This window comes from Apodemus sylvaticus, chromosome 17 (genome assembly GCF_947179515.1).
Source record: "Apodemus sylvaticus chromosome 17, mApoSyl1.1, whole genome shotgun sequence".
Classification (NCBI taxonomy): domain Eukaryota; kingdom Metazoa; phylum Chordata; class Mammalia; order Rodentia; family Muridae; genus Apodemus; species Apodemus sylvaticus.
In genome coordinates, this window is record NC_067488.1 from 3,663,486 (window position 1) to 3,679,859 (window position 16,374).

Here is a 16,374-nt window from a genome sequence, read left to right on the forward strand (position 1 = left end):
TTCAATAGCAACAAAAACAACAGAAAGCCCACATACACATGGAGGCTGAACAATACTCTACTCAATGATACCTTGGTCAAGGAAGAAATAAAGAAAGAAATCAGAGACTTTTTAGAATTTAATGAAAATGAAGGCACAACATACCCAAATCTATTGGACACAATGAAAGCAGTGCTAAGAGGAAAACTCATAGCCCTGAGTGCCTCCAAAAAGAAACAGGAGAGAGCATACACTAGCAGCTTAATGGCACACGTGAAAGCTCTAGAACAAAAAGAAGCTAATTCACCCAGGAGGAGTAGAAGACAGGAAATCATCAAACGCAGGGCTGAAATCAATCAAGTGGGAATAAAGAGAACCATACAAAGAATCAACGAATCCAGGAGCTGGTTCTTTGAGAAAATCAACAAGATAAACCCTTAGCCAGACTGACCAAAGGGCACAGAGAAAGTATCCAAATTAACAAAATTAGAAATGAAAAGAGGGATATAACAACAGAAACAGAGGAAATTCAAAAAATCATCAGATCCTACTACAAAAGCCTATACTCAACACAACTGGAGAATGCAGAGGAAGGGGACAGTTTCCTAGACAGATACCAAATACCAAAATTAAATCAGGACCAAATAGATCATCTAAACAGTCCCATAACCCCTAAAGAAATAGAAGAGGTCATAGAAAGGCTGCCAACCAAAAAAAGCACAGGTTTCAGTGCAGAATTCTATCAGACCTTCAAAGAAAACCTAACACCAATACTCTTCAAACTATTCCACAAAATAGAAACAGAAGGAACACTACCCAACTCCTTCTACAAAGCCACAATTATGCTGATATCAAAACCACACAAAGATCCAACAAAGAAAGAGAACTTCAGACCAATTTCCCTTATGAACCTCGATGCAAAAGTACTCAAAAAATTCTTGCCAACCGAATCCAAGAACACATCAAAACAATCATCCACCATGATCAAGTAGGCTTTATCCCAGGGATGCAGGGATGGTTCAATATATGGAAATCCATCAATGCAATCCACTACATTGTGGTAGTTTCAATAAAAATGGCCTCGATTGGCTAATATATTTAAACATTTAGTTATCAGGGGCTAGCACTATTTAAAAAGGGTAAGTTGCCCTTGGAGAGATGGCGGCTCAGTGTTTAAGAGCCCCGACTGCTCCTCCAGAGGTCCTGAGTTCAGTTCCCAGTAACCACATGGTGATTCACAACCATCTGTAATGGGATCCAATGCCCTCTTCTGGTGCATCTGAAGACAGCTACAGTGTTCTCGTATACATAAAATAAATAAATGGATCTTTTTTTTTAAAAGGATAAGTTGGTGGTGGCCTTATTGGAGGAAGTGTAGGAGTGCAGTGGGCTTTGAGGTTTCAAAAGCCCAAGCTAGGCAGAGAGAGAGAAAAAAAAGAGAGAGAAAGAGAGAGAGAGATAAAGGGAGACAGAGAGAGACAGGGACAGAGAGAGAGCGCGTGCGCACGCACACGCGCGCGCACCTGTGGATCAAAATGGAGTTCTCTCAGCTCGTGCTCCAGCGCCAGCCCTTTCTGCCACCATCCTCCCTGCCATGATGAAAATCGACTAAACCTGTAAATTGTAAGCTACCCCAGTTATATGTTTTCTTTTATAATAGTTGCCTTAGTTATAAATCCCTTCACAGGAATAGAATAGCAACTAAGACAGAAGTGGGTACCAGGGAGCAAGGTATTGCTGTGATAGGCCTGACCATGCTGTGTGTTGTAGGTATATGGAAGACTTTGGGACTTTGAACTAAAAAATCAGTTGAATCCTTGAAGTGGGGCTTACTGGGCTCTCTTAGTAGGAACATGGAAGAGAGCAGTAACAATGTTAATGCTTAATTTTCTTTGCACATCCAACCACAAATGTACTCCCCACCCCCTGGTATAGGTGGCAAAGTACTTTCGACTAGTCTTTAGTGTTCTTTACCTTATCTCAAAGTCTTATTATCACACTGATTTCAGGAGAAACAAACACAAATATCTAGATACATGCACGTTCTCTCTCTCTCTCTCTCCCTCCCTCCCTCCCTCCCTCTCTCCCTCCCTCCCTCCATCCTTCTTTCCCTCCCTTCCTCCCTCCCTCCCTCTCTCTCTCTCTTTCATAACAAAATAGGTCAGAAATGCTTTTGGTGATTAGGATCCTGTGTATGGCCTTAGCTAGTCTTATAACCACCTCTTCACCACCCATTATGTATTTTCTCAGCAAGTACTTAAACCTGCATTTTTTAAAAATCTGAGCCCTTTGCCATCCTGCCTGCATTTGATTATTGCAGTTTCTCATTTATATTAATGACAAAATGTAATAATACCAAGAGACACCATAAAGGATCCCCTATGTAATCTTGTCACCCTCTTGATTTAAAAAAAAAAAAATCAGTGGCCCAAATTGGCCATGGGTGGTGGTGGTGTCATATTTAAACTCCCAGTTCACTGGAATGTTGGTTGTGACCCTCTGATAGAAGTGCACCCTCCTTTTCTGTAAGCCAGTGAAACAGAAAGTCATTAGAACATGATGCAGTTTTTTAGTTTTTTTCTAATGAGTTGATAGATTTGATGGGGAGTAATACCATTCTTGTTTCCAGCCATTTGATTACTGGACCACTGAGTCTTAGGGAAAGTATTATCATATACTAGATACTAATTTAAATCATATACCAACTTGTAAAGAACTCTGGCCCAGCCCTATAAGCTTTGCCCACTTAATCTGGTGCAATAACTGCCTTTATAAAAGGCCATTCCATCTTTCTTTTTTTTTTTTTATTCGATATATTTTTTATTTACATTTCAAACTATTTCCCCTTTTCTGGCCCCCCACTCCCCGAAAGTCCCATCAGCCCCCTTCCCTCCCCCTCTTCTCCCACCCACCCATTCCCACTTCCCTGTCCATTCCATCTTTCTATTAAAGCAGCTTCTTTGGAATGGTGGGTAAATGGTAAAACTAATTAATTCCATGTGCCTGGACCCACAGTCACACTTCTCTATCTACGAAGTTAGTTTCTTGGTCAAAAACAATGCTGTGTGAAATATGATGATGTACAATAAGGTACTTTATAAGTCCATGGCTAGTCGTTTCGCAGAAGTATTATATTCAGAAAAAGCAAATCAATAACCATTGTAAGTATCTATCCTAGTAAAGGCAAAATATTGCCCTTTCTATGATGAAAGTGTTCTAATGAAGTTAGCTTAGAGGCCTTTGAGTGGTTACTCTGTAAGATGATACCATATCAGGGATCCAGTGTTGCTCTTTTTTTTTTTTTTTGCCATTATAAATATTTACATTTCAAATTATTTCCCCTTTCCTGTATCCTCCCTCCTCGAAAGTCCCATAAGCTCTCTTCCCTCCCCCATTCCCCAATCCACCTCTTCCTGCTTCCCTGTCCTGGTATTCCCCTACACTCCTGCACTGTGCCTTTCCAGGACCAGGGGCCTCTCCTTTCTTCTTCATGGGCTTTATTTGATTTGTGAATTGTGTCTTGAGTATTCCAAGCTTCTAGGCTAATATCCACTTATCAGTGAGTGCATACCATGAGTGTTCTTTTGTGATTGTGTTACCTCGCTCAGGATGATATTCTCCAGTTCCATCCATTTATCTAAGAATTTCATGAATTCATTGTTTTTAATGGTTGAATAGTACTCAACTGTGAAAAATACATTTTCTGTATCCATTCCTCCGTTGAGGGACATCTGGGTTCTTTCCATTTCTGTTGGAAGATTTGGTATTCGTTACAAGCCATTACCAGGTCAGGCCTGGTGAGTGAAAGTTGATACTGTTGAACCAAGCATAGCCTCCGTCACTTCCACTCTGGCCGCTTTATTCATGGGCCCATTGGCAATGACGGGAATGGCCAGCCAAAAATGTTGACTGTCCATAATTCTATGGATATTTTATATATGTGATTATTGGGCTTCTCCCTTCTCCTGTCCCCTTTTGATGATATTTACATGGGATTCAAGAACATCTTCATGCTCTTTGCCCACACAGAGAGATCTATCTCTTCTGCAAATATCTTTCTCAGCAGTGTTTCACTATTATTCCTTTTAAATCCTTGACCATTGGGTAAAACCATTGTCTTTACCCCATACATCAGTATGTAAACATGCATAAGGCCACTTCTCCTTCCAAAAAATACATATGATTATATGCATCAAAATTCTATCCACTGTGAATAGTTCTCTCTCAGAAAGAGACATAAACCTTTAGCTGTCTACTTCTGGGTGATACCTGAATAGTGTGCAGAACCATCTGTAACCCAAGACCTAGCCTTCTTCTCTTTCTCAGCCAGCCAATCATAAAACACATACCATGAAGTCATATGTGCATGTTTGGACATCAAAAGCATTGTTACAGGAGTAGGACCATAGGTGTTTGGACAACTACTTCATGTAACCAGCTTGTAACAATCACATGTTTATGCTGGATTGCCTATGTTGGGTTGCTGTTGTGAATACCCAAGTTTATTGATTGTATTTCAGTAGAGGTGGTAATAAGTGCTACTGTTTTCATTTACAACCTAGGGGATATAGAGGGGCCTCAGCTTCAAAACAAACAAGCAAGAAATGATAGTTAAATGAGGTACAACAAACCTAAACTCATCAGTTGTCCTCTAAATATTACTAGTTTTTCATCAGCAGAAATTTACAATAGCTTTCTGCCATAGGGTAATTTAATGCACTGAAGGTGTATCTCACTTAAAATTGCACTCATATCCACAGTAGAATAAAGCCTTGTGGTGATTCATATTGTCAACTTGACAGAAACTAGATTTACCTACAAAACAAACTTGTAGGCATGATTGTGAGGAATTACCAAGATGAATTACTTTGGAGGCATGCCCTTGAGGGAATTTCTATATAAGATTAATAAAGATGGAAAGTGATCCCTAACTGGACAATGCCATCTGATGAACTGGGGTCTTGGGCTGACAGAAGGGCAAAGTGAGCTAAGCACCAGCAGCATTATTATCTGTTTCTGACCAGCTGCCTCGAGCTCCTGCCACCAGGAGTTGTCAGCCTTGATGTATTATACCCTGGAAGTGCGAGCCAAAATAACCCTTCCCTACGTTGCTTTTCTTGAGAGTTCTGTCTCAAGGAGGAAAATAACTGATACAGGTGTCCTAAGACAATTGCACTAATGTAATCAAAACATTTTTGTGACTCTAGTTCCTTGTATCTACCTTAACAAAAAAATGTTGCCTGGAACTACCAGAGAAAATAACTGCTAGACTAATGTCCACTTCCCTTTGTAGCAGTAGCACCAGTACTCATAGTACTGATGACAGCCACCATTGAGAGAACAGAGGTGACAGGTAGGATGCACATGTTACTGGTTTTGAGTCCCACTGTAGAGACTTCTACAACAGATAGTAACTTTGAAATAGATTTTTATGTTGCTTGGCTTTTTAAAATTCAAAATTCGTTACTCAAAAAGAGTATTAAAAGGATGATCCATTAAGTGCTTACTGCTCTTTCCAAGGACCAGGGTTCTGTTCCCAGCACCCACCTCAGACAGCTGTTCCTATAGCTCTGTGAGGCCTAGTGCCTTCTGTCAGCATCTACAGACATGCGCACACACATACAAAGAAGTCAGGAAGAGGTGGGGGGGGGAGAAGTGTTATGTTTTCCTCTCTGATGGGTAGCATTTAAAAGCACCTACTGTACAATACCTGAGTCTCATCATCTGTTTGTTCAATGCTATGTCATTCTCAAAGGAAACAACACCAAGTTCTGTGGCAAAAAGAAACATGTTTCCTTTTAAGACCTTTGTAAGAATTCAACTTTGTTATGACAGAAATACACCTTCCATCCTCTGGTGGAACAGAGCAGAATGACTAATAAAGCTTCTAAAATAGGATCCAGCGTTTCATGCCAGCTTGGGAGACACGGTTTTACAAGTAGTTTCAAAGAACTTTTGGATATTTATTTCTACAGCTATTGTGAATTGTCTTATGTCATATTTTATACAATTCAAATATTAACTAAAAATATATTTATTGTGACTATTAATCATTAAAAATAACGCCAGCATTTTCCAAGATGGCTGTCGTCAGGTTCAGTGGAAACATTTCCAGTAATCTAAGGAAGTAAAAGTTACTTTGAAGGAATGAAAAGCCATCTTTCAACACAGACAAGTCTCATGTTCAACATTCTGAGGGCCAAGGTTCTGATTAACCAGTGGCTGGCTTTTGAGACTTTCATAGGTATTAAAAGGTTTTCTGGATTGTTCTCTTTGGATATTTTGGAACAATAGAATAAAGAATTTTCTTTCCACAAGTCTTCTCAAAAGGAAAGTAAATGTTACAATTTTGTCACTCTGAAGTGAGTTCTCATCGTGTATGGACATGTGCCTGCGAGCAGTTAGCCACCTTTCTTTCTCATTCTCCTCCCGCAGTTTCTCATAAAGAACAACTTTCCCTGCTTCCTTAGGCTTAGCAACAGGAGTTAAATGCAACCATCAACACCAGGAGTTTATCCACGTGAGACTTCCAGTACTGGGTAACTGTTTACTCCACATGCATCAGCCTGGGGGAGCCTGCACTGTGAACCAGCTGTCCCTGACTGTCACTGCATTTATAAGATCTTTACAAGCTCCTTTAATCTTAGTTCATCAGCTGCTTGCCCAGGTATATGGACCTTGAAGAATGTGTAATGCACATCTCAGTGTCTAGTCCTGATGATAGAACTTAGGAGAAAGTAAATTGAACACAGCAGTCTAGACATCCCCTTCATCATATAGTCATTAGAGCATGATATGACTTAGAGTTAGACATTGCTCAAGAATTCACAGACACCTTTTTGCTAAGGCTCAGAGAGAACATAGCACGAGTCCTATTCTATACTCAGTAGCCATCAGCTCTAAACTTACATGCTTTGGATATTTATAAGTTCACTCATTCTGCCAACCTTATAAGTCCATGAACACTTTTAAACCCAGTTATACAAATATTTTGTTAAGAAGTAGCCACCAAAGTGCTGGCTTCCTAGGCTAGATTTCCTAGATTGTTATAGTTGCTTTAATTTCTGATTCTGGCTCTGCGCTTACTCTGCCTCATTGGCTTACGACTCCTCTGTCTACTTAGGACCCTGGGATTGTCCAGAGCTGGTTGCTTGCCAGGGTTTAAGGTGGCTAGACCTCTACCTTCTGCTCTTAGAGACACTGTAGAAAGCCTTCCCAGCCTAGAAAACATGCAGACACATTTTCAGAACTAGTGTTCCTTTTCCAATCCTGTTACCTTTTGAACTTCCTTGGTAAAGAATCCAATTTTGTCCTCTGTCCTGAATACTTATAGTTCCTTGTATCAGTGTGTGCTTAAGCTTGCCTCACAATCAATCAGTCATCTTCTGGTACTATGAATGAGTGAATGAATGAATGAGTAAATAGCCAGCCGTGCAGTGTATGGTGAGTGCTTCTGATCAAGCAGTCAGGAGGCAGGGCAGGCTGACCAGGCTAGTCTGTCTACCTAGTAAGTTCTTGAGTAGTCCATGCTATGACCCTGTCTGAGGAGAGGAGAGAGAGGGAGGATTGTGTTTGTATGTGGGAAGGGGATCCTGTTTTTATTTACTAAATCTATTTCCTGTTTTTCTGATTTATTAACTGAATAGTGTGCTCTAAGGCTTTCTATAATATTGTATGTAATATTCTCTGTTGTTTTTAGCAGTGGCATAGTAGTCTGTGCAGTGTGTAGTGTTGTCAAAAATTATTTTTCTTCCCTTTAAGTGGATATTTAATTTTCCCTAAATTTTTATTGCTTCAGATTGTCATGGAGTCAACATCCTTGAATATTAATCTGTGTTTTCAAATGTTTCTGTAAAAGTGTAGAGAACTACATATGTCACAACTGATTCCAGGGCATGGGTATTTAAAGATTGAATGACAAATTCTTTGGGGTCTCCCTGTCTACAAACACTGCATGCTCAGTCACGTCTACCATATGTGGGAATAGCCGTCCCCTCCCCTTGAACCATATTAGTCATCTCTTGTCTACTTCAGCTAATGGAGATTTGTTGTCCTTGTGTTACCTCATCTATCTCTGTGGAAGGGAAAATGTGTAGACCTGCCTGCTTATCTTAAGTATGCTTCAGAAGAATTAAACAGTGAAGAGTTAAAAAGGAAAACAGATTCATAGTTACTTATTTGTACACATTTGAAAGTCAGTCTTTTCCCCTACATTTGTTGAATGACATGTACATACAGAAAGCATTAGAGTTGAAAGACGGCCAGCACTCTAAGAGCAGACACTGGTTCCTAGAAGGCCATCAGAAAAGAGCCCTGGAGCTAACCTGGTCTTCAGTGAGTGAGTGTGTATACATGCATCCATTTGGGGGGATTAATCTCTAAATTTAGTTTTCTGTCTCAAATGATTTCACATTAAAAACCTCCAAAAAGGCTTCCGGTACTAGAGGAGTGGATGCCTTCCCCCGAGAACATGAAAACAGGGTTCTGTTGTCCTAGGGCTGGTCCAGCTTAGTCCCTGAGGATTTCTTCTTGGAGCGCTGACTGGTGACCTCTGAGACCTGGCCCCCACCGGTGTGTATGAGTCTCAGTGGTTCTGTCCAGTGGTAGCCACACTATCTACACCCTTTCCAAACATGGATGCTGTCTGACCTGTAGTCTTGATTGAGATTTAGGTGTTAGTTAATGTATTACCCTCTCACAGTCTGCGTTGTCCTGCTACTCAGAATCCTGACTTCTAGAAACCATAGAAAATGAACTGCAGCTTGTAGACACCATAAGTACAATGAACATCCGGCTTCCTGGAAAGGGGCAGTGCACAGGTTCTACCTCCTGTGAGCTGTTTTCTTGTGCATTTCAGCAGCAATCTCATAGATTTCCACTCACAGGGAGGCTGTTACGTGCATCTGTTAGCTCATTATATTCACTGCGTGATTATTTTTTCTTCAAAGTAAAAAATGTCTACTTATCTAGATGTAGCAGGAAGTATTTACTTGATGAGATCACTTTGATGCCGTAGAGAGAGGTGGTCCTCTGAGAAGAGACATTCAGGTCCCAGTGGCTCGCATAGCTCCTGCAAACCAACTTGTGTCTTCCAGCAACAGAAGGTTATCATGTTTTCACAAGAGCTGGCTGTTGTATTTGAAAGAGAGATTAATGTATTGTTACTGTAGGGGGCTACTCCACATATCCCTCTGCTTTAAAGTCCCCAGTCAAAAGAGGGAAGCATCCGCCAGCTTCGTGTTTGATCTTTACCACAATACACTGAACGTCACAACCAATCGCTTTCAGTATTTGCTTTGAAATAACATAAAGGTTCGTATGTGCCAGATTTTATAAGGATCACATGATAAGGTCAAAAAACACAAATTCCATGGCAGGATTTATATGCCCAGTTCGCATATGACAGTAATACTATATAACCATATGTTGAATATAATATACTGTATGTAAATGCTATTCTTGAAAGTAAGCCAGTCAATAAAGCCTAAAATAAATAATGCTTTAGTAACACATTTCAGATAGCCTGAAAATCAGATAGATGGATTCTATGGCAAGACCATCCCTAATAAAATGGCATTTAAAGTACATTAAAACACAAAATAAAACAATCATGAAACCAAAGAAATACTGGATATTGAGATTTTTAAAGCCTACTACATTATTTTCCAACATACAGCATTCATTTTTATTTAAAGTTATATAATAAAAAAACTATGGTTTTCCAAACCTTTAAAAGCAAATTCTTTGACATTAATATAATCCAAATTATTCTTAAAGGATATGTAATGTTACACAACACACAAAAATAAAATACATAATATAAAATGAAAAAAAATGTTAAAATAGAAAAAAACACCTGAAGTTGTATTCATAATTAGAACTTGTAAAAGACTTACCAAACTTTATCATTCAAGAAGGTTATGGAAAGCTACTGACAGCAACTTCAAAAGCTTAGCAGTAAAAACTGATTATAGTGTCAGAAAACCTCTGAAACAGATCAGATTAACCCTGGAGTAGCTCCAATCCACTGCATTCTTTGACCACAGATGAGCCTCTTTCTTAGCTGACAGGTCTGCCACTTTCTTCCCTTTGTTTCCAGTATTGTGTATGAAGTAAGACCCAACTCATTAGTTCCCAGCAGCTCGGCATTCAGGCCTTACCTTCACACAAACACAGTGTGGCTTAATTTTAAATTACTTTGGTCTAGTTCCGGTTTACCATCCTACCTTGAGTAATTAGCTTACCCTGCCTGATACATATGTATACATATATACACCCACATGTGTGCAATGACATCAGTGAAGTAATGACATCTACATGAAACAGTTGAATCTTCCTTTGATCGTGTTTATCCACACAGATTCATATACCAAACTGAGATGTTTGTGGTGTGATGAGTGTTTTTCATTTTAATTCATTACTTAGATCCTGGGAAGACTCTGCCTGAAGCTTCTGACTATAGCGTCGTGTGGCTGCAGACAGTGCCTGGAGAGGCAGACAGTGCAAGTGGGATCCCACCTTCTCTCCTCACACTACACATCAAAGACTTTCTTAATGGACCAGGTATGGAATCATAATGGAGCACCTTTCTGTGTGAACATAGAAACATGCCTATCAGATCTGTCAGTAAGGTTGACTCCTTGCCACACAATGAATCATTGGCCTGTTTTCCGGACGAGTACTCTCTTTAGACTGTAACATCCTAAACATGGGAAAGCAAATGTGAGTGTGCGTGAGCAGCTATGTCCGTATTGACAGAAAGTGCCTGCCTGTTAAGGAACAGTTGTTTGGAAACTGAAGACCTTGTACACTATTGCTGCTTTTTCTACTAATCATCTATGTGCTGTTAAAGGAATTGTTGAAATTTACTTTCAATTTTCTTACTGTTTATGGATGATGGATGAGATCATATATAAAGGAGCATGCATAGATAAGCCCACTTCATATGCATGAAGGGTTTTGAGATATAGTAAGCACCAAGTTGTAGTTAGATAGCTTAATATCAAATTTTTACATCCTTCTAAAATGTCAAGGGTTAGCTACTGTTGCTCTCTCGTTCTATAAATAAGGAGACTAAGACTGAAACATGAAGAAACTTAGCTGAAGTTGCAGGGGTAGATGAGCTGTTTGAACAGTAGGGCTTCATGACTCTGAAGAGTCAGTCTTCCATTGGACAAGGCTAATCAGCATGGCTAGGTAAGAGTTTCCTTTTCTGTCTCCTACTCCTCTTATAGGCTCCCTTTTAACCCTTTCATCTACTTGTTCTCTCTTGTTCTGACCCCCTTGGTATATATAGTCTTTGCTATTTGCTTCCTAGAACTGACTATATTTAATTTCACTTTTGTTATACTCATAGGGCTTCGGAATGTACTCATTGTCAAAGGAATATTGGTTTCTTCATAAGAATTTTAAAACAAGGACATCAGACTGTCCTTAAATCTCCAGTAACAATTAAAAAGAGGGAGTTTTGATAAGAGACACTACCCCTACACGGACCATACTAAATGTGTGTAGCCTGTCAGTCATTTCTGCAGAACAGTAGCTAAATAAGAAAGCCATTCCTAATGTCTGAACTGAGTTATCCCTGGAAAAGCCTTGCAGGTCCCAGTTCTGCATCACATCTCTCCAGTGCAGTGTGAAGGACTGATGGTGTTCATAGGAAATATGTGGCTATGATCTTAGCGACTGACAAGAGAAGCTAGTGCTGGGAAGTCTTTGAGGCAGTGGACTGCAGGAGTGGGAATCCCAGTTCCTAGTAAATGAGAAATACCAAATTTTATTGAATCCAAGCACACCCAGTTGTAGGGGAAAGAATAACATTTTATGTCTCGCTGAGGAGAAAGTGAGGACCGCCTGCCAGTGCAGCTGTGGGCCGTCTCCCCACTCCAACAGCCATACGCTCGGGCTCAGGTGTCCTGTTAGACAGCCTTTCAGCTTCATCTTACAATTCAGATTATTGCTCGGTCTGTTTGCTTATCATGTATTAAGAGAAGCTTAGTTGGAATCCTTTGTCAGCTCTGTGACATTCCTTCTAAAACACTAGCTTAACAACTGAACTGCTTCACAATTTACTGAGACAAAATCTTGCTTGCAGTGGGCAATGTCAGCTCCAGCTAACATGTAGTTAGTAACCCACTGAAGTATTTCATTTCTTTCACTGTCTTGCCCGTTTGTCTCATCACAATTAAGAGTTCACAGAGCTGTAGCAAATAGTAGGATTAATTGAAAGAAAATCATAAGGCACATTAAAAACCTTTACACATATAAAGAACACACTGTGGTATAAATATTGGCAACTCAATAAAATTATAGGGTTTGGAGTTTAGTTGTACTGTTATTAGGTAGTGGACTGCTAAGAGGACTAAGATCTGTGCTTAGGACTAAGCAACAACTGCAGTTTACAATGTTTCTTTTCTTCCCTTTGAAAGAAGTGGCATCACAGATAAGACCAAGCAAAGCAAATAATACTTCTAATTTTATTGGGAGCATCAGTGTTAGCATTAAAATCTTTTTGCAGTTAGGTTTTAAATCTGTGTGCACGCCAGTCATTACCAAAGAATGCTTTCTGCTACATCTCTAAACTGTGTATTTCTATTTCCTTTTTGCTTGTTTTCTGGGCTGGGTTGTGGTAACAGTAAAAATTAGGGTCCTGAAATGTAGAGGGAAAACTGATTGTAAGTGCCTACCCTGTAAATCCCTCAAAGGATAGAAACATAGTTGCGCTTGGATTTATCCTTTTAGATTCATTTTGAGGCTTGTTTTCTCTCAGTAAGATGGCTGTCCTTTAGCCAATACTGTTTTCTCTCAGTAAGATGGCTGTCCTTTAGCCAATACTGTCCCTCAGCATTTAAATTTGTAAAAATGATCCTCAGTTGTTGAGTACCCATTATTTTTGTATATTCTCTTAATAGTACCTTAGGCATGTGATAGATGCTATCCTCCATATCACAAGCCCCTTGAAGGTCTTCCCAAGCCCTACCCCCTTCCTCAGAGGCAAGCAGTGGCCATTAGCAAGGTCAGTGGCTTGGTGAAACCCACAAAACAGCAGCTACCACAAACTCTGGAGCGGTGTTTCCAGCAGGTGAGAGATTAGTTGGAACAAATTACAGCCATTGCAGCTCAGGTCTCCTGGTTTCTTTCAACCTGTTTTTAAAATGTCGTCATTTGAATACACAATCTAAGCCCCAAGGAACAGTCCACAGCAGGTTAATTTGAATCGTATGATGTGTCACTGCCCTCCGCTGACATGAGCTCTATTCCATGTGTGAAGCCATAATAAATCCATTCCCAACCGAGGAAAATTCCCTGTGAGAAGGTGAACTAATCCAGGCCCCACACTGGCATGTTAGCCTCTGTAATTGAAAGCAGGGCCACCTGTTCCCAGGACAGTTGGCCTACAGAGAAAAAAAAATAATGTTAGATCAGATATTTCTTATATTGAAAAGCCACTCATTCTTCTTGCAAACTCACACTCAGTTGTGGATTGTTCACAGTGACATCACACACAAATGTAGGAATGTGCTTATGTGAGCCCAGTTCAAAGTTTATTAACCATAGCCATTCTTAACTTTGAAATGATTTTTTTTTTAAATTTAACCAGAGCTGACATGTGAGCAGACCTGGTCAGGATGCAGACTTTTCTAATTGATTCAGGGTCATTTGTAAGGACATGTAGCTCCCTGGGATTTTTTTCCCACTTATTTGTACACACACACAAAAAACATTATTACTTTAGCCATGAAGTGACATCTAAGTGACACAAAGAACAAAGTGTCAAAGTGGGACACCATCCCTGAGTAGTTCCAGTTTATTATGCATTGATAATTAATATACCTCATTCATCATATCTTGATTTTTAACAAGAGAGATTCATTATTGAAAGCTGTGTCCATGTATACAGTGTGCTGTTTACTTCCATCCAACTCCATGTCTAGTCAGTGCTCCCCATGTGTGCAGGGCTGGGAATTGTCCAGTGGGCATGCTCAGTCTACCAATGCGCCTGCAAAAGGAAACGTGACTCTTTCCCCAGAAACCATTAACTGCCGCAGATGGGAGTATGGGCACCAGGAGCCTCTCCCCATTTCTTGCTAGAATGTTCACTCTTGATAATGTCAGAATAGATCTTGTCTAGATGACAAGCAGTGGCAAGATCCTGTGTGGAGACTCATGTGTCACAGGGCTCTTCCCCGCCCTCCCTCTCACCCTCACGTTCTTTCCATCCCTCCCGTCTTAATGTCTCTAATCCAGGGACTCTTGATAGATAGCTGCTCCAGTCTGTGGCTGAGTGAGCGTTCACAGTGGCTTCCTTTCAGCACGCTGAATAGCAGTGCCTCGCTGCTTTACCCACTACCCTCCTCAGTAGGAAGCTTCGCTAACCCAGTTGAGAACAGCATAAGTCTGTAGTTGAAGACATAAATATTTAGAAGGGAGCGTGAAAGTGTGGCCAGCAGTGTCACAAGGCCACATGAATAGGCCTAGGATCTCCCCAGCCATGCTTTGGTTGTTTGGTTGGTTTTGTTTTTTGTTTTTGCTTTTTTACCATGTTTGTAGTATCAGGCATGAATTCCCTTCTTTAAAGCAGACCTCAAATCTAATCAAGAGAGAGTTTATTATTCCCATAAGCAGCCTTTGACTACTGCACCAGTAGGTACATGTTGTTTATGTGGGTCATTGTTGTAGTCTCTGGAGTCCAGCCTGGGTAAGAACATGGGTGCCTTTCTCCTCCTGCAGCTGGGAGAGCACTCCAGGGCTGTATGAAAGCCAACCTGCAGGGACAGTACTCTAGTCAATTCATAGTCCGTTGTCGGTGTCCTGCAGCACAAGAGTTGGTGTCTTTGGAAGTAGGATCTTACCGTCTGGTTACGATGGGTAGTGAAGAGCAATGGCATGCCTTGATTAGCTTATTAATAGAATTCATGTTCCTCACACAGCCTTAATTTTGGTTAGTCTGTCCCCTGCCCTACATTTATACAGTCCCAACCCCCACTTAAACCTTTAGTTCAGGTAGTTTCATCTTCCCAGTTCTTTCATATCACACCTGTTGTTCTGTCTCCTTTTAGTATAATTCTTCCTTGGCTTGGCAATGAATGCATTTTGGAAGGGGGCTAGTAAATTACAGGTGAGAGAAAAGAAGCGAAGGGAAATGCTGGGGTCAGAAAGGGTCAAGCAGATAATAGTGATAGGGAAGGCAGAGAAGGGGAAGGGGCGACCAGAGTTGTGCATATGTACATGAAGAAACAAAGTGACTTTTAAATAAACATTTTACCTTTTTATTTCAAGAACTTGCTTTTAGTACCTTTTTCTCTTTTGGTATAGAATCAGTGATGCACATGAGAGGGAAAGAGTATAAATTCTCTTTGCAGGGCTCACAGTGGTTCTGTGCTAAGTGAATCAATAATGGACCTCAAAAGTGCTTGTGAGGATGGTGAGGTGACACCCAGCAGCAGTGACGTCAGTGTGGGCAGTCATTGTGTCAGAATTTATTTCTCTGTGAAATAGAATGAGAGCAGCTGGGCACAGAGCCGAGGCTTGGGAGGGAGAAAAGAGAGATCGGAACCAGCTTCTAGCTTCTGCTCACACACCTCTGTCTGCCTTAGTCCTGCAGCTTCCCAGGATGCAGTCCCCAGGCTTCTCATCTCTGATCAGTAACCTCAGCTACCTCTTTTACAGCTACAGGTCTTCAAAGCTGTAGTTTTGACTTAATATCCAAGTCTAAGACTGCCTCTCCATCTGCCTAATGAGTCCGGTTCAGTAACAGAATGGACTCTCTTCAAATCAAGCCACTGCGCTCCCTTCCCCTTGCTCTTCCCTTCCCTGCCTGTGGTGCTGAGATTTCTTTAAAGCTACTAATGCTGCGTAGTCCTGTGTCCTCTCACCCTTGAGCTGTCGCCTCTCATTCCTTCTTCTTTTATTCAAGTCCTTGGAAGGGCCTGCGCTGTGCTCCTGCTTCCCTGTGCAGGCGTGTCCGTGTGCCCTCCTCGTGTCCGTGTGCCCTCCTCGTGTCCATGTGCCCTCCTTGTGTCCATGTGCCCTCCTTGTGTCCATGTGCCCTCCTCGTGTCCTCGTGCCCTCCTCGGCAGCTTGCGAGTCGCCTGCCTCTGGATCTCCCTTCACTTGAGTTTCTTTCCTGTCCTAGGTTAGCCTCTCCAGCCAGGGTCAGGAATCCTGCCTCCTTCCACCTCCCTGTTTATCAAGCAAACCTTCTTGCCTCTCCCTGCCCCCTTCGCCCCTTCTTCTGTGGTTCCTAATATAAATTGGATTTTGTTTGTTTTTTATTTAATTTGATTCCTGTTTGCTTGTTCAAGTGAGAGTGTTGTAGGAGCTTTTGTGACATTCTGTTAGGATGCAAATGTTATCTAAAGAGGTCTTTGTATGATGTTTGCAGTCACTGATCCT

General features: G+C 41.0%; 1 protein-coding gene across 5 annotated transcripts in view; it reads left to right on the forward strand.

Moving 5' to 3' along the window:
• Vps13b (vacuolar protein sorting 13 homolog B) overlaps positions 1 to 16,374 on the forward strand; it is a 564,131-nt gene that overhangs the window by 375,390 nt on the left and 172,367 nt on the right. For all 5 annotated transcript variants that reach the window (XM_052160919.1, XM_052160921.1, XM_052160920.1 and 2 more), the window contains one exon: positions 10,405 to 10,542. In XM_052160919.1, coding sequence (XP_052016879.1) covers positions 10,405 to 10,542 — 138 coding nt within the window. The remainder of the gene's footprint in view (positions 1 to 10,404; positions 10,543 to 16,374) is intronic.